Source organism: Triturus cristatus, chromosome 4_1 (genome assembly GCF_964204655.1).
Source record: "Triturus cristatus chromosome 4_1, aTriCri1.1, whole genome shotgun sequence".
NCBI lineage: Eukaryota > Metazoa > Chordata > Amphibia > Caudata > Salamandridae > Triturus > Triturus cristatus.
In genome coordinates, this window is record NC_140585.1 from 1,016,520,396 (window position 1) to 1,016,542,641 (window position 22,246).

Sequence of the window (22,246 nt, forward strand, 5' to 3'; positions counted from 1 at the left end):
TTGGTGCATGCAAAGTGAAAGACATAAAATGAGGCCTGGTCAATATGCTTTCAGTCTGAAATGCTTGTGCTGAATTAACATGTGTTTTTGCAGTGTAGAGAAACTCGTGATTGCATTTTCCTTTTTAGCTTTGAAGATAAAATGGAATGTGTTCTCTCCTCCCAGCTCCTTTCCCTTATAATCTACACTCCCTGTTTCCGTCTCAAGAGAATCTGGCTTTGTTGCATATTTAGACAATGCATATTCAGTTCATAACATATCTTTTTATAATGTGTATATTATTTAATCAACCAACACTACACGTGGGGCAAAAGCATTTTGCATGAATAGCTATCTAAAACATTAGAGCATGAGTATGTATTAACTGCATGCGCTCTGAAAATTTGCACTGGGGTATGGTTATGCTATGTTGTACATTGCACATTTTTGCATGTTGTGCACAAATAACAGAAAAGCTGCTTTAAATTAATAGCTTTTGCTAGGTAATAACTAATACAGGGTAATAGTATGGGGGAAGGTAAACAAAATGGATTTTATTTCATAAATTAACCCCTTGCGTGCTCATGACGGAACCACGCCGTCATGAGCCACGGGCGGCGTGTGCTCATGACGGCGTGGTTCCGTCATAACTGCGGCCATTGCGGCCGCTCCGCCCACGCGGCACTGATTCCCCGCCTGTGCGGGCGAACAATGCAAGTGGGCGGAGTCGTGACGGAACCATGCCGTCATGAGCACAGCTCGCCCGTGACTCATGACGGCGTGGTTCCGTCATGAGCATGGCGGCGCCGCGCTCACCCCGCACCCCCCCAGTGCCGCGGCGGAATTCGCGCCGCAGAGAAGGGGTTAATACTTTTTTGTGTTTGTTTTGTTTTTGGCCTACCATAAAATGGCTGCCTGGGAATCCAGCATGGCTGAGAATTGTACTGAATGAGAGACGCATGCGCAGAACTGCCAAGTGCCTCAAGTGAAGAGACATGGGTTAAGGCCACAGTGAACTGTAAATTCGTTATTGTGCCAATGTACCAGTGTTTGTGGAAAGTATCATTTCTGCATGCGATGTGAAAGGAAGGAGGAAATTGACTGATACATTTTTCTGCCTTAATGTTGCATATTTGTATAATTATTGATGGTGAAACAATACGACTGTATTAAGCATTAACGCTTCCTTTGTTAAACTGGTATGGGTTGGATTTGCAATGAACAGGATGGTGAGACCCTCATGTCATCTATGCTAACCAATCACAGGGCGAGTTTCTACTGAAACTGAAACATTATTAGTGTAGCCAGCCAAGAATTAGAGTATAAATAATAACCTCTTTGGAGGCGTGTTAGCTTTAGGGGGCGTGTTGGCTTAGAGCATTAGGACCAGAAGAGATAGGAGGAGAGAGGAGAGGGAGCAGATGAGACCAGACATCATATGGGTTAGGTACGTGAACGTTGCCTGGGAGGAGATTGCGTCCGAGGAGAGACAGAGGGAGGTGGGGGTTCTTGCTAATTTTTTTCCAGAGAGTCCTTGCACGTCATATTTTTGGCAAGGCAGAACACATTCCTCTGTGGTCTTGTGAAGGGCGGGCTGTCTCTCTCTGTGAAGCACAGAGAGGCAGATTGAACAGACCAGGGCAGAGAGTGTAGATGATAGAAAAGGTTTAGATGCTAAAACTCTAAGTTTATGCTTTGACTAACTAGTTTTGAAAAGGTTTATTGGTCTTATGCATTTAATTCTCTTTATGGGAGATTATTGCCAATTATTAATTATTGATTAGCGTTGCAAAACTCACTCTTGAATTATATTTTCCTGAACTCTTTAAAGAATTCTGACATACATTTGATGCCTCATTCCCTTCCTTTATGGAATGCCTTGTATTCAGTCTACAATATGTTCTGTATTAATTCTATTTTCCTATTTTCAATTCCGTAACCTGATTGATATTTGACTAATGAACAAAGGGTCAGAGAACTTTAACTTTTAACTAGAAACTAAAACCCTTTAAAAATACTCACAATTCTCTTTATTGGCTTAAATATTAATTGCATTTTTGATTTTTCATGTTTATGTAAAGTCTCCTGAAGGTAATACACAGTGGCAAGGGTCCAACACCTTTTACAGCGGTAAATTAGAAGTAATGCATCTGTTCTTGGCATGTAGAGCTGCAGATCTACACACTGTGCATAGATCGCCATCTGGTGTTGGGCCCGGATGTTTGCAGTTGTTTTTCCTCTTGGAAAGTCTTTGGAAGTCACAAGGTATGTGACTCCTCCTTTGGATCTTATTGCGCATGGGCTTCGGCTCCGTCCTCAGATTGTTTTTCGCCAGCAGGGAAATGATAGAGCGTAGTAAGAAAAAGTGAAGATGCCCATGTGTGTTGTATCTAAATAAGATAAACTGGAACAGATAAAGGTAGCCGGGGAGTTGTGTGGGCGTGTGTAGATCTGCAGCTCTACATGCCAAGAACAGATGCATACTGGTAAGTAGCATTTGCCGTTCGAGGCATATGAGCTGCAGATTACACACTGTGCATAGATTATATAGCAGTACCCATCCTTAGCTGCGACCACCAGTATCTGTTGCAGTGGTTTGAAACAATGCCTTGAGTACAGCCTTGCCCACACTAGCTTGTTGCTTAGTCTGCACATCTACACAATAGTGTTTAGTGAAAGTGTGCGGTGTTGACCATGTAGCTGCTTTGCAGATATCATCTAAGGGGATGTTCCCTAAGAATGCCATGAAAGCCCCAATCTTACGTGTAGAGTGGGCTTTAGGGGGAACCGATAGCGTTTGTTTCGCTTTGTGGTAGCAAATCTGAATACATTTGACAATCCACCTAGCTATCCCAGATTTGGAGATGGGGTTGCCTTTATGTGGTGGTGAGAAGGAAACGAACAGTTGTTTGGTTTTACGAAAGGGTTGTGTTCTCTCGATGTAGTAGAGTAAGGCTCGTTTTACATCTAGTGTGTGGAGAGCTCTTTCTGCAACGGTCTGTGGTTGCGAGAAGAATACGGGTAGTTCCACAGATTGGTTTAGGTGAAAGGGAGAAATGACTTTAGGGAGGAATTTTGGATTAGTACGTAGAACAACCTTATTATGGTGCATTTGCAGAAAAGGTTCTTGAATAGTGAGTGCTTGTATCTCACTGACTCTTCTGAGGGAAGTGATGGCTACTAGAAAAGCAGTTTTCCATGTTAGGAATTGAAGTTTACATTTGTGTAGAGGTTCAAAGGGAGGCCCCATTAGCCTGGTGAGAACAATGTTTAGTTTCCACACAGGTGAGGGTGGCACTCTGGGGGGAATTATTCTTTTTAGGCCTTCCATGAAGGCTTTTGTGGCAGGTACTTTAAAGAGTGATAGGTGCTGCCTGTTTTGTAGGTAGGCTGCTATGGCTGCAAGGTGCAGTTGAATAGACGTGTAGGATAGATTGCATCTTTGTAAGTGTAGTAAATAGCATATGATGTGTTGAATGGACACATCTAAGGGATTGAAGTTATTGCTGTGGCAATAGACTACAAATCGTTTCCACTTGGTTGCGTAGCAAGCTCTAGTGGTAGGATGTCTAGCTTCTCTAATGACGTTCATACAGTCTGGGGGGAGATTTAGGTAACCAAATTCTAGGATTTCAGGAGCCAGATCGCAAGGTTGAGCTGAGCTGGGTCCGGGTGTCTGATCTCTCCATGGTTCTGGGTTAAGAGGTGTGGAGAGAGGTGTAGCTTTTAGTGCGGTACTACTGATAGTTCCAGCAGTGTGGTGTACCACGGTTGTCTGGCACAAGTTGGAGCTACTAGGATTAGTGTGAGGGACTGTTGTTGTAGTTTGCGCACCACTAATGGAACGAGTGGGGGAGGGGGAAAGGCGTACGCAAATCTGCCTGACCAGTTCATCCATATCGCATTGCCTTTCGAAAATGGGTGTGGATACCTGGTGGCGTAGCTTGGGCATTTGGCGTTTTCTGGGGTGGCGAAGAGGTCTATCTGTGGATGCCCCCACATTTGAAAGTACGGGTGAAGAACTTGTGGATGGAGTTCCCACTCGTGGATTTGTTGAGTTTGTCTGCTCAGGAGATCTGCTATAGTGTTTTGGACTCCTGGGACATGTTGGGCTAGGAGAAAGATTTTTCGGGGTATGGCCCATCTTCATATGCTCTGTGCTAGCTGAGAGAGCTGCGCAGAGTGTGTGCCTCCTTGCTTTTGTATATAGTACATGGCTGTCATGTTGTCTGTGCGGACTAGTACAGCCTTGCCTGAGATTTGTGTTTGAAAAGATTTTAGGGCTAAACATATGGCTAGTAACTCCAGATGGTTGATGTGGAGTAACTTTTGTTGAGGTGTCCACCTTCCCTGCATGGTGTGATGTAGTAGGTGAGCTCCCCAGCCGGAGAGCGATGCGTCCACTGTTAGTACTATCTGAGGAACCAGGTCCAGGAACGGTCGCCCTTTGGAAAGGTTTTTGGTGGTCCACCACTGCAGAGAGCGATGGGTACGACTGTCTACCAACACCAAATCTGTCAGTTGACCCTGGGCCTGGTTCCATTGGCGTGCTAAGCACTCTTGGAGAGGACGCATCTGGAGTCTTGCGTGAGGTACTATGAATATGCAAGAGGCCATCATCCCTATTAGTTGCATGAACACTCGAGCTGGAAGAGAGTGTTGTGGCAGAAATGTGGCGCGTGGAGCCTGAATGCGTGTTATCCTGGCAGGACTGGGGTAGGCTAGCGATCTTGAGGTGTCTATGGTGGCACAGAGGTAGTTTTACGTAGGATGGTTGTAGATGGGACTTTGCGTGGTTTACTGTGAAGCCCAGGTCGTGAAGTAGTTGGATAGTGGTGTGCGTGTGTTGCACACACTGGTTGTATGAGCTTGCTTTTATTAGCCAGTCGTCTAGGTATGGGAAGACATGGATGTGTTGTCTTCGCAGGTGTGCGGCCACTACTGCTAGGCACATGGTAAATACTCGTGGTGCTGTGGTGAATGGGAGCACTTTGAATTGATAATGTTGGCCGTCTACCACAAATCTGAGGAACTTCCTGTGAGCGTTGTGAACAGGAATGTGGAAATAGGCGTCCTTGAGGTCTAGGGTGGCAAGGACGTCGTTTTGGGAGAGCAGGGGAAGCACCTGCTGGAGTGTGACCATGTGAAAATGGTCTGAGTGGATATATTGGTTTAGGGGCCTGAGGTCTAAGATGGGCCTTAGCAGGTCGTGCCTTTTTGGTATGAGAAAATATAGGGAGTAAAGCCCTATATTGTGTTGGTTGATAGGAACTAGTTCTATTGCCCCCTTTTGTAGGAGGGAGATTACCTCCTGCTTTAGTAGTGTTAAATGCTCCTGTGACATTGGGCGATGTTTGGGTGGAATGTTTGGGGGGGTAGATGTTAGTTCGAGGCAATATCCTGACGGAATTATTTGTGTTACCCATTTGTCTGAGGTGATGGTGGTCCAGATAGAAAGGAAATTTTGAAGTCTGCCCCCGACCGGAGTGGGATGGTCTAGGGGGAGTGGAGGGAAGTCATTGGGTAGGGGTAGAGGCAGAAAGGAGAGGTGTTTGTCTTGCCTCTGCCTTTATTATTGTTGCCTCTGTTTCCGCCTCTTTGGTAACCCCTTGTAAAGGTGGATTGGGTAGGGGCTTTATAGGAAGTGGAAGCGGTGTCTGAGGAGTAGCCTCTGGATGTGCTTCGAAAGGAAGAGCGGCAAAAAGAGCGCCTGGGAATGTGTGATTGTAAGGCTCCCATAGATTTCGCCGTATCGGTGTCTTTCTTCATTTATTCCAGGGCCTCATCTACTTTTGGGCTGAACAGGTGTTCCTGGTCAAAAGGGTGGTTCAGGATGGAAGCTTCCACCTCTGGTTTGAAGCCTGAAGTCCTTAGCCAGGCATGGCGACGGAGGAGGACGCTGGTGTTAATTGCCCTAGAGGCGGTGTCAGCTGCATCTAGGGCACAGCGGATGGAGGTATTGGTGATGGTTTTGTCCTCCTGAATTAGTTCATTGGCTCTATTTTTATATTTGTCAGGGAGGTGTTGCATTATGGCTTCTAGATCGTCATAATGGGCCCTGTCGTATCTTGCCAGAAGCGCTTGTGTATTTGCGATGCGCCATATGTTGGCAGCCTGGGATGCAGTGCGCTTGCCCGATGCGTTCAAGAGTTTTGACTCTTTATCAGGTGGTGGTGCTTCGCCTGATGCTTTGGAGTTTGCTCGCTTTCGTGCTGTAGACACTACTAGAGAATCTAGTGGTGCTGGCCCTCTGATGTAGGCAGAATCTGTAGGGGCGGCCTTATATTTTTTGTCTATGCGGGGGTTGATGATCCTGGTTCTGACTGGATCTTTAAAGACCTCTGGCACGTACTTGATAACTCCTTTGAGCATGGGCAGGATGGAGGTGGCCCTGTGTGTCGTGTCAAAGTATCAAGGAGAAAGTTCTCCTCCACGGGGTCGGTATGGAGATCCACACCGTGGTAGTGTGCAGCCCTCTGGAGTAGGTGGTTGAACCCCAATGAATCTTCTGGTGGGGGTGGTCTTGAAGGGTAGAGAACATCCTGCGGGACGTTAGGAATGTCAGGAATGTTATAGTCGTCCCATGGGTCTGGGAAGCCTGTGGGAGTGGGGTCCCCTGTAGGTTGGTCATGGGGCTCGTCCCCTATGTCATCATAGACATCATCATTGTCATCATCAGGAGAGGGTGTGGGGGAATGATGAGGTGGGGGGAGAAGGAGGTGGTGGAGGAGGGGGCAAAGGTATTCTTAGAGGGGAAGTAGCACAGTCTTTCCTCTTTAGAGGTGGAGCTGGGGCAGGCTTGTCCAGCTGTCTCTTTTTGATGCTGAGCATCAAATGTCGAATCTTGGGATCTTTGACCAGTGTTTTTTGCAATGGATCAGGCTTAAAAAGTTCTTCTGAGAGTGGCCTGTCCGTCGGCGCCGAAGGCATCGGGCCGTAGATTTTTTGGTTTTAGAGTCTGCAGTAGTGCGCTGTTTTGCACTATGCGGCTTTGAAAGGGCTGGTTGGTTACTCGGCTCCGAGATGGTTTTCGGCTTCAAGATATGGGTGTCGTGGCCTTATGTTTTTTGCTCGGTTCCGGGGACGGTGCCGGTACCGAGGAGCTTGAGCAGGTTTTCGGCGCAGAGTGCTTCAGTAAGGAGCTCGGTGCCGAGGAAGAGGCCATTTTCTTTTTCGGCGTCGGTGCGGAGGAGTGTTTCTCGGCACCGACGGTGGGCTGGCTCTAGCCCGAGCCGCCGGAAGGCTTAATAAGCTTCTTTACCGGTCCCGAAGGTGCGGTGTGGTAAGCAGTGTTCTTGGTCGTGCCTAGGCTCAGAGGCGAAGGCGTGACCGAAGCCTTTTTCGGTGCCGTTGAGGGTGTGGGCGGTGGGATTTCGGTACTCACGACCCTCTGTGCCGGACTGATGTCCTCCACATCTGAATCGTCAGCTTCGGAGGCGCTGACTAGGCCCTCTTCGGTGTGTTGTCCTTACGGAGCATCGATGCCTTCTCCGAAGATGTCGTCTGGGATCGCCGTCGACGAGTGTGCCATAGTTCTTCATGCACTTCGGTCTCGAATGGCTTTCTTGGACCAGAAGGATTTGCATACCGGACAGTCTCGAGCCTCGTGTTCATGGGAGAGGCAGAGGTTGCATACTTCGTGAAGATCGGTGTGGGGGAATTTGGACCCACATCGAGGACACTTCTTGAAGGGAGTCCTTTCCATTAGCCAGGACCGGAGCTTGGGTAGGCCCGAAGGCCGTCCGTCGACGACTGGAATCGAAGGTCTTGATCAATGAGAGCCGCGTCGAGTGAGGGGATTGCGATCGAAAACAATACAGCGAAAAGGGGTGAGGATTGCGCGTCGATTGGAGAACTGGAAACTGTTCGGAACCGGAGTGCGAAGATCACATCCGAGCCCGATGGCGGAAAAAAACAATCTGAAGATGGAGCCGAAGCCCATGCGCAATATGATCCAAAGGAGTCACCACATACCTCGTGACTTCCAAAGACTTTCCAAGAGGAAAAACATCCGGGCCCAACACCAGATGGCGATCTATGCACAGTGTGTAATCTGCAGCTCATATGCCTCAAACATGTGTTTTTAAGGTCTGCCGCCTTCTATTTCTACTTTTTCCTCTTGTTGGGTAAAAGGCCAATAACTGCCCTGTTGAAAGTATATCAGCTGAAGTGTGTGTGCTCGGTTGCCTATAGTTGTGATATCTGAAGGAAAACAGATATCTCCACCTTGCAACTTGTTGAAAAGAACGTTTGTCAGTCCATTCTTTCCTATATTGTGCATCAAGAATTGGCCCTTACCTACCTTTGAGACCTAAAGGATCCTCACCCCTCTTGAGATGGATCACTATATGGGTTAGACTTGAGTGTAAGTTGAGTAGGGCTATCCCAAGATATTTTCTTACTTTAGATAAATGGCAGTCTATCCTATGGTGGTTGAAGTATGTAAGAGACTTCTCAATATGGGTAGACGGGCAAAATTTGAATGCCCTAGTTCCATCACAAAAGCTGACCTAGCTTGGACCCGTAAACATTTTTTCATGTGCAGGCAGTTTTTAAGAGAAAACAAGGAACTACCAAGCCCTTTGTTGGTTGTTTCTCCTGAAAATCTTGCATGTTATTGAACTATATGTGCGATCGGTTAGCAATTGTTCACACTGATTCTTGCTAACAAGACTTATGCTGAATTTATTACCCAGGTTGTTGGCATTCCCTAATGAGCCTCGAAACGTTGGAAATCTGGGTCCTTTTGGCTGTGACTTATTGTCACACAAGATATCTTACACTTGGTCATGTTTTGTGGGTTCTACAAGCCTCCAAAAGATTATATTCTGCTTCTACTCAGGAGTAGAAGTCCCACCCTAATGTTTTTACACTCACTGTCTGATGAATTCTCAAGCTATTCAACTGCCAGATTTTTAACTGTAGCAGTTAACCTCAGAAGGACATGTAATGGTTGAATTGATCAGCCATGAGGGTCTCTGGATGTCTGACTGATTTAGCTTTTAATTATCTAGGTTTTGCTTTATGCTATTTGATTTTTTTGTATTTTAATTGATGTTCTATGTGTCTTATGGCAATGTATTGTATTATTTGGAGTTTTGTTTGGATTGGTATCTCAATGTATTTTATTGGCTTATGTATTTGAACTTTTATGGTTAATCTAATTTAACCAAATAAAGAATTTTGATTATGACTACAAAAGGTTATGTTAAAGCTAGATTATAAAAATAGGAGTTTATCTTGGGCATCAGAGTTCGAAAATCTCTACTGCACACGCATATCAGAATAATACTGCTTGATTACTACCTCAGCAAAACAATTGGCGTTGTTCTTTGACTGTGCAAGTCTGCTATAATTTGCTATCACTTGCTTATACAGCCCTGGCAAGTTTCCAGGAGTCACTAATCTTTACAAAAACAAATAACATAAGTTACTATAAAAAAAAGGGATCAAACTAGCAAAGGGGATCAGAACATTCAAACCTGTCTTCTGGGTGAGCTGGAGTTGCAACAGCTTCCCATAGAGGTGTCAATAGAATTTGCCCACTCTTTGTATTGTGTTTTCCCACCAATTAAACTCAGGAATACAATTCATTTTTATTATACACAACATAATTCTCTGTGTCCTATTGGTAAAGGACAGGAAACAATCCAAAAATACCATCTCATCCGGATAGGAATCTGGAATAAGCACCCTTTGAATATAATTTTGTTTGCCTTTTAGGAAATGTTAGAAATGGGATTTCTGGTTGGCTAGGGCTTGCGCCTAAGCCAGGCAGAAACCACCACTCTAGTCAGGGCAAGGGAGTTACACGCTGAAGATAACCCCTGCTCACCCCTTGGTAGCTTGGTACGAGCAGTCAGGCTTATCCCAGAGGCAATGTGTAAAGCGTTTGCACAACACACACACACAGCAGCAACACACAAGGCACACCCCAAAAGAAACTCCACACAAGGTTATATCAAAAATAGCCTTTGTATTATCATAAACACATTAGAATCATAATCACACGATATACACTGTGCCAACTGGCACTGGGCAATATTCACAGGGAACTATATACGCAGGACAGGGCCAATCGATCCACTGTCAGAACCTTTAGAAAGCACAAGCAGCAATTGTAAAACACAACCAGTAACTACTGGCACGATAATGACCTCAGCATTATCACCTGTAACATAAACACATTACGTCTGCATCACTTTGGGCATAAACACATTATGCGTAGACCTCATCAGCATAAACACATTATGCAATAGGCATCATCCTAAAACATCATAGCATGACATTAGGCATCAGCATAAATAAATTATGCAACATCACATTAGGCATAAACACACTATGCATAAATCAGCAGTGCACCACAGTAACACTACTACCAGGTGCATACATCACCTCACAAACTAACCTGGCCTTTCACTAGGGCTCAAAATGCCCTATGTCCAGAAAGTCACGGCTTGAACTGGGGCATCTCAAATGGCCCTCTAGCTGGTAATGCAGCGAAGATGCTGCGCAATGCGCTGGGGCACGGTGGAGCATCTCACCCCCTCCTTATCACTAAGCACAAAAAATGAAAATGCCCCCGATCGGCACTTGAAGTGCCCAGCACCAACAGTGCCACCTGTCCTCAAAAAGAAATGCCCCCGTCGCAGCTGCCCTCTATCCGGTGGGGCAGCTGTAGGAACCGGCTTGGGCACCACGGTGCCACTAAAGCCTCACTCTGGGGCTTTCAGAACAAAATTGGCCCCAAAGCTGGAGCGGCCCGCTCTCCTGCGGGACCGCTCAGGGAAAAAGGCCTCGAGAGCACCAACAGTGCGCAGATTCAAGCCCCACTCACCGGGCTCTCCGGGGACTCCTCCGGGCCTCTTGCTGAAGCTTCCAGCACACGGGCGATCTAGGCTGCAAGCGGGGCTCTCCTCACCAACACGGGGGCCCTGCGTGCGTTGCGCTGCCTCTTCCTCTGCAGCCGCGCTGCAATTGGCGCCCCCGTTTGCCCCGCCCACAACCAGGCACGGCCGCCTGGCTTCCGGGTCGCTCTTGGAGCGGTGGCTTCGTCTCTTCTTGGCAAAGTGCGGGGTAGGCTACCATCGAAAAATAAACATCCAATGCGGGGTGGGCTCCCATTCACGAGCACAAACACGGGGTGGGCTCCCGTTATGGAATCAGCATCGATGCGGTGGAGATCCACAAATGCGAGGTAGGCTCCCGCTCTTTTGGCAAAACGCGGGGTGGGCTCCCGCTTCAAGGAGCATTAAACAATGCGGGGTGGGCTCCTGCTCCTCGACACAAATGCGGGGTGGGCTCCCGCTCCGATCCCAGGAAAACGGGGGAGTCCCCATGCCGGGATTCCCCCTTGCAGACCGTGCAGCAGCGCGCTGCAAGGCACCACCACTCCTCTTCTCTTTGGCAATCAAAAGATAGCGCTCACGAGACGCTAAAGTCCTTAAAGGTCAGGGGGCACAGCTGGGCCCAGGCAGGTCAGCACACAGGGCCCTCCAGCAGCGAGGCAGTCCCTCGTGACGGTTCCTCATGGGGCCCAGCAGCAGCACGTCCCCTAGTACAAGGAAAAGCACAACATTTTCATGGGGTCACAGCCCCAATATTTATACCCACATTTGCTTTGTCTGCCCTGGCACAGGGCTTGGGGAAACCAGCCTAAACTGGTTCTGGGGGTTTTGGAGCACTTTGTTGACAAGGCTCCTCTTCCCCTTTGTCAGGTGGGGGCTCGCCATCAGAGACACCACAGGGGGGCGGAGCCAGCATTCACATAGGCAGGCACAGACCTATTCAGGGTCAGGGACTCATTCTCCCACTACTTCAAATGCAGATCCCCTATTCAGCCTAGCGCTGACTCACCCTGCCCCTCCTGGAGCCACACACACCTCACCAGTCCCTGTCCCTCCAAAGGCAGAAATGCAATCCACATCAGGCAGGCAGACACATAGCACACAGAAATACCAACTTCTAAAAGTGGCATTTCTAAAATAGTTATAATAAATCTGCACACACCATTGCGCAGCATTTATTATCACTATTCCAAATATACCAAACTTGACCACGCTGCTCCTCTCATATCAGGAATTACCACTGAAACACTTATCAGGGAATCCCCATTGCATTCCTATGGGAGGGCAGCCTCACAGTAGGGAGAAACCAAAATGGCTGTTTGTCACTACCAGGACATGTCACACACTTAAGGTACATGTCCTACCTTTTACCTACAATACACATTGCCCATAGGGCTAGCCAGGGCCTACTGACTGAAATGTAGTAAAAGGGGGGTCACAGACATTGCACACACTTTAGGTGCCACGTCACAGAGGTAGTAGCACTGCGTGCACAGGCCCTGCAATGGCAGAGGCTTGAGACAGGTTTGAAAGGCTACTTTGGTGGGTGGTGCAATCAGCGCTGCAAGCCCACCGGTAGCATTTAATTTACCAGCCCCGGGTATATGAGATACCACTTTACAAGGGACTGACAGGTAAATTAAATATGTCAAACAGGTGTAGACCAATCTTACCATGTTTACCACAGAAAGCACACGCACTTTACACTGAACAGCAGTGTTAATTGCCCAGAGTTCTAAAACCACCAACACCATGTCAGAAAAAAGGCTAGGAGGAAGGCAAGAAGTTCAGGGATGATCCTGCAAAAAGGGCCATGTCCAACAGGAACATTCTAAGCAAATACTGGCAGTGCAGTCCTTTAGACGTGGAAAAGGAACCTTCTTAATAGAGCGTAGTCTGTGACTGTACATATTGTTGGCCCCACAGGATACTTGAAATTAGTCATGACTCTTCTAAAGGTTGCCATAGGGAGGGCGATGCTAAATGTGCGCAAACTCTGCATGGTGCACATTCCGCAACCCTGGACATTCTTCCCTGTGCTGATAATTTAATAATGTCGGCATGTGCACTGGAGATTCCTTTATTTTGTAAAGTGTTCACCTACTTTTGAGCGTGCCCTCTGCAGCATCTATCAACAATTCAGCCTACAAGAGCTTTACCTGTTACAAAACTACACGCTTTTGAGCCTGAGTGCCATTTGCACACTGTCACAGGTTTGTAGATTTGACCCCATCTCTTCATCAAAATATGGCTCGAGACTCACCATGCCATCTCACTGAGCTGAACAGGGCAGAGGTAATTAGATTGTGATTGGTGCTGAAAAAGTGTTCTTCTATACTAAATGTCTTCAAAAACATGTGCTATCAATCATTAAACCAGAATTCTCTCTTCTCTTTCCACTATAGTTTGACAAATCACTACTGTTAATTCTAATGTTTGTCTTGATTAGAATAACAACCTTCACAGAATCTAGTGTACAGGCAGAAAATATTATTATAAGATTATATATGGGGAAACAATTGACACAAAGCAATTCCATAATGTTACCTTGTGTACGGTTCACAGCAGGTTTTCAATAGTGACAAGAGAACAGGGTAAAATTCGTTGCTGCTATTCGCAAGGGCCTCTTTATACAAACAGGATAATAACTTCACTCCCTGTAAGGAAATGGGACAATAAGAACATAGAAAAAAAGGACCATTTTAAGAACATTATTTTAAAAATTCAAAAATGACAATACTCAGTTCAGCTCCTGAATGTTGAAATAAGCTTCAGATCCGGCATCTATATCTTTCATGTTAATAAAAATAAAATTAAAAACAAGAGTTATCTAAACTCTGTGGTCAATAAAATGTATAAGGAGTATGGTAAATGAATATGACTGGTTAAATCACTAACTTGCTAATAGCCCATTATTTGCAGAGAGAAATGTTAATATGGTTGTTAATTCTGTCTTAAGTACCACATGCAACATCACTTACCAGTGGATAATGACTGTTTTGCTTTTTACTTCATTTGTTTTTTTTAAAAAAGGGGAATCGCATTACTCACTATTGCAGACATCGAAGAAACCAACTGATTTTTAGTGAAGCAATAATTATTTTATATCTGAAAGAAGATTGAACTTGGGAAATGATGAAGACTCACTGTTGGGAAAGAAGCACTGCTTCCGCGTGTTGCTCCCACAGCGGCGGTTCCAATGCCACATAACTCAGCCAAATACCTAGTGGAAAGATGGCGACAGAAAAATTTCACTGATTTTCATTCTATGTTAAACGAATCAAGGAACACTTTTCATTTACATCACAAAATAACAAAACTATATTTGCTTTATAGAACAGTAAAAAAAAAAAAAAAGAGCAGTTGTGTGAATTCTGGGAATTTTAAGTCTATTTTTGTTAGTCTTTCTTTTACCACAACCACCAGTAACAGAGAAATAGACAATCAACATAAAAGCAATGCATTGCAGGTGTATATACATCACCAGTAAAGCACTGCTAGGAGGCATAACACTTCCAAACTCCCACTGTCCATCAACCATCAACGAAGTGAGAGGACTGAAAGGGGTTTGCAAAATTGTACAAAAAGTGATTCCATGTTTCTTCTCTGTGTATCTAATTTGACAAGGAATGAGGTCGAAGGGTAGTTAATCTCATGCATAGCTAACTCCATCAGAATACCATTGTAAGCCAATTCATAGAGCCAAGAGCCATCATTCTACACGTCCTCCAAGAGATTTTGGATGGCATCAAACTGTAAGGTAAGTATTTGCCCCATAAGGGATCAGATCTCCCAACTGTGCCTCTTGGATGAAATGCTCTGCTATCCAGAATCTATCCTGGCCAGCAAGATGACTGGTGGGAAAGCACAGTTACTGAGTGGTAACAGCAAGAATATTTTGGACTTTGGATGGAAACATCGGGGGGCATAGAAGTGTGTCAGACCTCAGATGCAAGGCGAGAGTTTTAAATCTAGGAAGGAAAGCCACAAAAAGGGACCCAGTTTTGGCTTTTGTTACAAAAACTTGGCTTGACGACAATAACACGCCTGATATTGTCGCTGCCCTACCACCTGATTACAAAATCTTAAAACAGAACAGGAGGAGGAGCCTAGCGCGCAACCAAGATGGCCGCATAGGCTTAAGGCTCTCGAGGGCCTCCGCAACCTCCCACGTCTATCCTGACTAAATCCTGGTAAATTTGATGGGCTTTTGCTGATGCAATCGCGCTGAGGTGCCACCCGTTTTCCGAATTCTGATCGGACGCCGGGAACCCGAATGGTTGCCCTCCGAAGTTTGCGGCCTGCTGGTGCCTAGGTCCCGGTCTCGAGTTGGTGAGGTGCCCGGGTACGAAGTGAACAACAGCGGCATGCAGGGCTTGACCTGCCCCGTACCCCGCACTTTCACTTTCGTTTTCAAGTCTGCTGTTTGAGATCGGCTGAGGGACCCTGGTGTTTCAGAGGAGCGCGGACAACGGAGTGTCTGGCCCGATCTTCGGACTATCCACGGACGTCCTGCCTGCGATCGCAGTGTCCGCTTGACTTAGCCAACGGGTCCCTGTCCCTGGCGCTGGCGGGTGCCAACCTTGGTGGCCTCCGGACGATGGCGGCGAGACTCGAAGGGGACAAGTCGAAATCTAAGTCAACCCGGAGGGGATCCTATGCTCAGGCCAACAACATGGACCGTTACGCGCAGCTAAAGGGATCCCCGCTGGCCTGCATAAATCGCCTGAGCGGTCTAAAGAGCTGGCGGGCCCGGCGTCGGAGTTTACCCTGCAGGACGTTATGGGCGCCATTGAGGAGATGAAGGCTGCTGTGGGTCAGCGATTTGATACCCTGGCACATAAGTTGGACGCGGTACTGATCGATGTGAATTTGGTCAGGGCAGATCTGTCCAAAATCAACGAGCGGGTCGACTCCTTGTCACATGCGGCGTCGAGCCTAACTGTGGACGTGGCCGCCCTGCAGACGGAGGTCCGTCGGTTGCGGCTAGCCAGTGACCAGACTGATCGTCGACTTGAGGATTCGGAAAGCAGGGCTAGACGGAACAATGTCCGTATCATCGGAGTGCCGGAAAGATCGGAGGAATCTGCTGCTGATCTTTTTGTGGAGGATCTGGTGATCAACCGTCTCGCGCCCAAGGGATTGAGCAAGTTCTTTGCGGTGGAGCGGGCCCACAGGATTCCGGGTGGTGCGCCCAAAGTGGGTGCCCCCCCGCGGCCTATAATCGCTCGACTTTTTAACTTTCGGGATAGAGATGCTATCCTTCAGGCGTCGCGGGTGGCTGGGCCGCTGAAGTTTGAGAACTCTAATGTCAGCTTTTATCCGGACTTCACGCAAGCGGTCCAGAAACAGCGGCTGGGATTTTTGGGTGTCAAGCGGAGCCTGAGGGACATGGAGCTGAAATACGCGATGTTATTCCCTGCGAGGTTGCGGGTTGAGTTCCAGGGTCGTTCCCACTTTTTTGACCGACCGGAGGCGGTTGGTGACTGGTTGGATGCCCTACCGCGGGGACAGGATCGAGACGATCGGGCGGAGGAGAGTGGACGGGATGTGGTGGAGCAGGACTAGAACTTGGTTCCTGGCGATGGACTAGATTGACTATTCATTGCACCTTGGCTCAATTACCCTCTAATCCGGTACATCATGCCCTTCAAATGTCTGGGGGTTGCGGGGAGCTTTTTGGGGTCCTTTCCTCCTTCTGGGGTTCTTTTGTGGTAAATGTTAGGGCGACAGGCACACTGCAAGTTGGGGGGGCTGTTCAGGCTCAAGCAGGGGTGCAGGGAGGGGGGAGTTGTGGTTTTGGGTCTGTGGGGGAGGGGGGTTGTTGGGGATGGTTGTTGTTTTTTCGTTTCGCAGGGTAATGTGAAGTTGTTTGCTGATTTCTCCGGGTTGTGCTCTCCGGGATGTGGGATTCATGTGCGGGAGTGGGATGGGGGATAGGGGATTGCGAATCCTTTCGTTGAATGTGAATGGTCTGGGGGACAGGATCAAGCGCGGGGTGGTGTTACAGTTCTTGAAGCGGCTCTCGCCCGACATCGTTTTCCTGCAGGAGACACATTTGGTTGGGAACTCCTTCCAGGCCCTAAATAGGAGGGGCTATCGCCTGGCCGCTCACTCTGGCTTCACTTCTGGCTCTAGGGGAGTGGGCATCTTAGTTAGGACCTCCCTCCCACTGGCAGTGGACGAGGTGCTTCACGATGATAGGGGGCGATATGTGGCACTGGTGGGAAGATGGGAGGGTAGAACCATCTCACTGGTGGCTGTGTATGTGCCCCCGGGGTTGCAGACGACTACATTTGCTGACTTGGGGCGTTTGGTTCTGGGGCTTCCTGGGGGGGTTTTGGTGCTGGGTGGAGACTTTAATGCCGTGGTCTCTGGATTGGAGGACCGTCACCCCCCCAGGGATCTCCCTAGGGCTCAGGCCTGGTTGGGGAGTTTTTTGGACACTTTGGGACTGGTAGATTGCTGGAGAATGATGCACCCGGGACAAGCGCAGTATACCTTTCACTCGGGGGCCCATGGGAGTCTCTCGAGACTCGACTATATGCTCATGCCGGCGACCCAAGCGGGGATGATTGGGGAGGTGCGTCACGTAGCCAGAGGTATTTCTGACCATTCCCCTATATGGTTGCAACTGAGGGTTGACCCTGGCACAGAGGGAAGAGTGGCACCTATTGGCCCCTGGTATCTTCGTAACCCTAAGATCCGCGCGGAGTTGGTCAAGTCCACTGATCACTACTTCACTGATAATGTGGGGTCGGTGTCGTCGGTCGTCTCCCTATGGGAGGCTTATAAGGTGGTGGTCAGGGGGCAGGCCTTGTCTCTTATCTCCCATACTAAGAGGTGCGAGAGAGCTGAGGTGGTTCGCCGGGAGACTGAAATAGCTGAAATGGAGGAGGACTTGGAGCGTGGAGTTACTGATGAGAAATTGCATGTTCTCAGCCTCAAACAGTCAGATTATAGAGCGCTAGTCACGGAAGCTGCTAAAGGGATGTATAGAGAACAGCAAGGGCGTCTGTATGACGTGGGGGATAAGGCCGGGAAGTTGATTGCTTGGTTGGATAAGAAGGAGAGAGCGAGCAGGGTGGTGCCCGTTGTGGAGAGAATGGATGGAGTTCGTGTGACTGACCCTGTTGAGATTGTTGACTGCTTCGCGGATCACTTCCGTGGGGTATACTTCCCGGTTTCCGTGCGTTCGGAGGAGGATTCTCATCTGTTGCTTCGAGACATCGCACTGCCAACCTTATCGGAGGCGGATGCAACATTGATGGAGGCGAAGTTGTCGTCGGATGAGATTGCTTTGGCCATTCGCTCGATCGCGTCTGGTAAGGCGGGTGGTCCTAATGGTCTTCCCATTGAACTATATAAGTTACGCCCTGATAAGATAGCGCCGTATCTTCGTGACATGTTTTCGGCGGCACGTGCGCCGGGCTTCCTTCCCCCTGACCAACGCCTCGCCACCATAGTGGTGATACACAAAGATGGGAAGCCGCAAGACCGCTGCGCCTCCTATAGGCCCATTTCGCTGTTGAACGCAGAACCCAAAATTCTGGCTAAGGTGTTGGCTAACCGACTGGTTCGGGTCGCGGGCGACTTGATTAATCAGGATCAGTCCGGTTTTATACCCCATCGGAATACCACCCTAAATTTGAGGCGGTTACACGGTGTGCTGGCTAGAGCCGAGTTTATACGGGAGCCGGCCATCTTGGCATCTCTAGATGCTACTATGGCGTTCGACACTTTGGAGTGGCCATATATTTGGGCCGTTTTGGCGAAATTTGGATTCGGCCCTGAGTTTATTGGTTGGGTAAAATTGTTATACGCTGACCCACTGGCTCAGGTGGTGGTGAATGGTAGGGTGTCGGCTCCCTTCGCACTGGGGAGGGGTACGCGACAGGGATGTCCGCTATCACCCCTTCTCTTTGCGCTTTCTTTGGAGCCTCTCGCCGCCTGGCTGTGTTGGGAGCCGTCGTTGCGAGGCATTAGATGGACGCCGGAATTCGAAGACCGTGTCTCCCTTTACGCGGACGACATCCTTCTATATCTCACTTCCCCCCGACAGTCACTAATGGTATTGGTGGACGTGTTGACTTCCTTTGGCCGCAACTCCGGCCTGGTTATCAACTGGGCCAAATCGTGCGTCTACGTCCTCTCCGGGGAAGCCCCCCTCCTGCCGCAAGACTGCCCTGTTCAGGTTGCTACCCTGGGGTTCAAATATTTGGGAATCTTTATCTCACTGGATCCCGCGGTCCGCTATGAGCGAAACCTTCTCCCTCCCCTCCAGCGGCTGAAGGCCGACGTCGCAAGATGGCGACGACTTCCGCTTTCACCGCTTGGACGGGCGGCATTGTTCAAAATGATGTCGCTGCCTCGCTTTTTGTACGCCTTGCAAAATACTCTGGATGTCGTACCGGCCCGCTATTTCCGGGAGGTTGAGGGTCTTCAGCGTCAACTGTTTTGGGACGGGCGGCCGCGGATTGCTCTCGCCAAGTTAATGCTTCCTTGGTACGATGGGGGGGTTGCACTCCCTGATATCAAACGATACTATTGGGCGTCTCAGTTGGCGGCTGTGAACCACGGGATATATGGTCCTGCCTTAAACCCGGCGTTCGAGATGGATAAATTCCTGCTTCCAGGTGGGGATTATAATAGGGCGCTGTACTCGGTGACCCCGGACACGCGGCTGACGGGACCCACGCGGGTGGCGGTGCGTGTGTGGCACGCGGCGAATGCTGCGATGGGGTGGAGGGATCGCTTGACTCGGGCGACGCCGCTGTATGCCTCTGGGCGGTTGGGCTGTTTGTGGAGATCGAAAGGCTTTGAGAAATGGGACATGATTGGTATATGTAAGGTGGGTGATCTTTGGGTGAAGGGAGCTTTCAAAACGTTTGAAATGCTTAAAAAGGAATATAAATTGAACGATAAAGAGTATTTCCGATATGCTCAAGTCCACCATGCGCTGTGTTCGGTTTTTCCGGACGCTGCTGCCATCCCCGAGTATTCTCCACTGGAGGATAGAGTGTTGGATGGCTATGTGCCCGACAGCACTATTTCTTTGATTTACAAGAAACTCATCAACAATCGCGCGGACTTGCTGCTCCGTCTGAGAGAGGCATAGACAGGCGATGGCTTAGAGCTGGATGATGAGGACTGGGTGTCGGCGGTGGCCTCCCCGAAGGAGGTGGCGATCCCGGCCCGCCTCCGGTTTGTACAGCTGAAGATCCTCCATAGAGTGTATGTCACAGGGCCCGGTTTGCTGCGTATGGGTTATTCGATGGATGGATTGTGTAAGCGTGGATGTGGCCTGCCGGGCACGTTCCTTCATATATTGTGGGAATGTCCGGAGATTGTGCGATTCTGGAACGGTCTCCATACTGTACTGGAGGGGGTCACGCACGTGGCCCTGTTGCCAGAGGCTAGGAGGTGTTTGTTGAATGTCTGGGAACCGAATGATTGCAATGCGGCACAGACGCAGTGGGTGACCTTGGGGTATATGGTGGCTAAGCGTAACATTGCACAGCTATGGGGCTCCCCGAGGCCGCCCATGGTTGATGTATGGAAGGAGAATATGGACTGGTGTATGTTTAGGGAAAAGACGGTGTATATGGCGAGAGGTAAGCCAGGGAAATGGAGTAGGGTATGGGGTCCGTGAAATTTATATCGAGGCCGTATCTGCGCCCCGCCTTTGCCATTAGAGGTCGATATTGCTTTGACCCCCTAGCTGCGCATTCTGCGGGAGTGTGTAATGTGTGTTCCATGCTTTGTTTTCCCATTGCCCCCCTTCACCGCTTCTGGACCAGAATCGTTTTGGACACTGTATGTTGTTCCCCGTCCTGGGAAGAGCACGCTGCTATCTCGGACTCTCATTGCCTTGAGTGTGTGTTATGTTTAATAAAAAATGAAACCGTTGTCTTAAACCGCTCCTGGCCTATGGCCATGGTCTGTTATAGGTGTTTACGGACTGCCGGGTACTTTGCCGCTGGTTCATTTGAATGTATGGCGTTACACTGCGGGCCCTCGGGCTCTATAGCGGCTGGCCCTGGTGGTTGTAGGCCCTTGTATGTCTTTTATTGTGTGCTAACGGTTTCTAATAAAATAAATATACAAAAAAAAAACAGAACAGGAAAGGCAAGAAAGGCGGAGGTACAGCCATCTTATTTAAAAAACACCTCTCTTGCATCACCACCACTACTACCCAAATAGACACTCTTGAGATTCTAGCGTTCTCAGTTTCTGAAAGAGAACACCTATTACTGGGAGGGGCAGTTGTTTACAACACCTCTGGTTTTTACCCCGACCTAAGCACTAAATTACATTCCCAACTCCTCCCCCTCTGCCTAAAACAGATTCAGTTTCTAATCATAGGAGACTTCAATCTTCATTATAAAAATATCTCAAACCCCGGGGTCAAACACCTGGAAAACAATATGGCAATAATGCAACTCACCCAGCTGATCTCTGAACCAACCCATATAGCCGGACACACCCTGGACCTATTGTTTACCAACATGAAAGATACTAACATTCTTGAGATAAAACCACTCCCCTGGACAGATCATACATTAATCTCCTTCTCAATCAACCTACCAAACAAGCATCTTAGAACGGAACCAACATATCAGACATGTAAAAGAGCTTGGAATTTAGTCAACCAAAAATCATTTTCCAATCACTTCGCTCACTGTGAACCCTCTACACAGCACTGCAAATCTGTTAACACTGCACCTACAACAAGAGATAGAAAAATCACTGATTCAATGTGCCCCCAAAATCATTAGTAACACAGCTAACAAACCTTGTTCGGAAAAATGGTATACACCAGACCTAAAGTTAAAGAAAAGAAAATACAGATCCCTCGAGCATAAATGGAGGCTTTCCAAAAACAGCGCAGATAGACAAAATTACCTAGCCGAACTGAAAAATTATCATGCTGCACTGAAAAAGGCCAAAACAAATTATTACACAAAAGGAATTGAGAACAATTGCAGTTCTTCTAAAGAACTATATAAGGTTGTTCGCGGACTTTGTAATCCCACTAATCTGGCACAAACTATGGAACTCACGATAGAGAACTGTGAATTGATCAATAACTTCTTTACCGATAAAGTGACAAAAATCTACACGTCCTTCGACAATGCCTTTGAAGATACTGATACTGACTGGGAAATTCTAGCACCCAACCCCCTGGCCCAAGCCCATCTTGACGCTTTAACTCCGTTCACGGAAGAACAGGTAGCCAAAGCAATGTCTGAGGTCAAGGCAGGATCGCCACTTGATCCCTGCCCACACTACATCTTTTCACAACTAGGGTCAGTTCTATGCCCTTATGTCACCAGAATCTTCAATGAATCCCTAGAATCAGCCTGTTTCCCGGACATACGGAAAGAAACAGTGGTCTTCCCATTATTAAAGAAAGCAGG

At 48.1% G+C, this 22,246-nt stretch overlaps 1 protein-coding gene across 1 annotated transcript in view; it reads right to left on the reverse strand.

The window, feature by feature from the left end:
* The window catches only part of TUBGCP6 (tubulin gamma complex component 6), a 492,321-nt gene that overhangs the window by 321,988 nt on the left and 148,087 nt on the right, over nucleotides 1–22,246 (reverse strand). Inside the window, exons 7-8 of the mRNA XM_085653952.1 lie at nucleotides 13,974–14,049; nucleotides 13,374–13,483 (exon numbers count right to left, since the gene is read on the reverse strand). Coding sequence (XP_085510078.1) covers nucleotides 13,374–13,483; nucleotides 13,974–14,049 — 186 coding nt within the window. The remainder of the gene's footprint in view (nucleotides 1–13,373; nucleotides 13,484–13,973; nucleotides 14,050–22,246) is intronic.